Below are 1,311 nucleotides of genomic sequence, written 5' to 3'. Positions count from 1 at the left end.
CGCCTGCTGCGTGGCCACGGCCCAGCACTCGGTAGGCGCCTGCTGCGGGCACGGCCCAGCACTCGGTAGGCGCCTGCTGCGCGCCCAGCGCCGGCGGACCCCCGGCCGCACCGCGGGGTCTCGCTCCCTCCCTTCCCGGCCTCACCTGTCAGGGCCACGGCGCAGGCGGCCGCGCCGAAGGCTCCGTGCACCCGGGCGATAGCGTTCCGCACGAGGCCGAACAGGACCCGCTCTTCCAGGCAGGCGCGGCAGCGGGGGTCCTCCCACACCAGCTCGCACAGCAGGTACCTACGGCGGGAACGACAGGGAGAAGCGAGTGAGTGAGAGGGGCTGGCCGGGCCGCGAGCCCGCCAGGGCCGGGCGCGGGGAGCCTTACCGGTGTTTGAACCGCACCATCTCCACAGCAACGCCACTGGCCGGACCGGAAATCCGGGGTCTCCGGCAGGACGGATCAGCATTCTGACCAATGGCAGCACACCGCTTGGCATGGCAGCCACTGAGATCTCGAGGCGGCAGAGGGTGGGCGGGGCTTAAAATGACGGCTGCTCGCCTGCTCCGCGCGTGCGCGAGCTCGCGCTCGGCTTAGGGATGGATTTGCCCCCGGGCGGGCGGATGCATTGCGCACGCGCTCTGCGGCTTCGGCAGTCTGCATGCTGCCGGCTGTGAGCTCCGCCAGGCTGGGCTTTGTGATAGCTGCGCCTTGGAGCCAGCGAGGGGCGGAGAGAGTGTGGGCCTAGGCAGTTGTAGACCTCTGCATCTCCCCTCTCCGCGCCTTTGCACCGGCAGTCACCCATGGCTAGAATGCTTTCCCTCCTGCCTGATGCACCTGGCCTCCTTCAAAACTCAACAGACCTCATCTTGCAGGAGGCTTTTCCAGGGGTCCTTGACAGCATTAGGCTTCCCCACTCCACCTACTCTGTAAAATACCTTTTTAAAATCTACTCATGTTTATCCACTGGGCCTGGGGTCAGGAAGGTCTGAGTTCAAATCCAGACTCAGACATGTATTAGCTGAGTGACCTTGGGCGAGTCACTTCACCCTGTTTGCCTCAGTTTCTTCATATGAAAAAATGAGCTGGAGAAGGAAATGATAAACCACCCCAGCATCTTTGCCAAGAAAACACCAAAAGGGGTCACCAGGAGTGGAACAGATCAACAACAACAAATCTCCCTTTGCAAAGCACTTTGCAAACATTCAAATATCATATAAATGCTTGTATTGTTATTACTGTTATATTATTATACTTCCTATGGATGAGATGTCTCCCCCATTTGAACGCAAGCTTCTCGAGGGCAGACAGAGATTTTGCCT

At 60.2% G+C, this 1,311-nt stretch overlaps 1 protein-coding gene across 1 annotated transcript in view; it reads right to left on the bottom strand.

Moving 5' to 3' along the window:
* Nucleotides 1-463, bottom strand: part of POP5 (POP5 homolog, ribonuclease P/MRP subunit) — a 5,121-nt gene extending 4,658 nt beyond the window's left edge. Inside the window, exons 1-2 of the mRNA XM_069081619.1 lie at nt 377-463; nt 146-288 (exon numbers count right to left, since the gene is read on the bottom strand). Of these exons, the coding sequence (XP_068937720.1) occupies nt 146-288; nt 377-396 (163 nt within the window). The 5' untranslated portion in view covers nt 397-463. The remainder of the gene's footprint in view (nt 1-145; nt 289-376) is intronic.
* Nucleotides 464-1,311: the final 848 nt, after the last annotated feature.

This window comes from Petaurus breviceps, unplaced genomic scaffold (genome assembly GCF_028583685.1).
Source record: "Petaurus breviceps papuanus isolate PSGF00001 unplaced genomic scaffold, PetGlider_PUasm1.0 99, whole genome shotgun sequence".
Lineage (NCBI taxonomy): Eukaryota > Metazoa > Chordata > Mammalia > Diprotodontia > Petauridae > Petaurus > Petaurus breviceps.
Note: the sequence above shows the minus strand (reverse complement) of the source record. Positions and strands in the feature narration are given on the sequence as shown.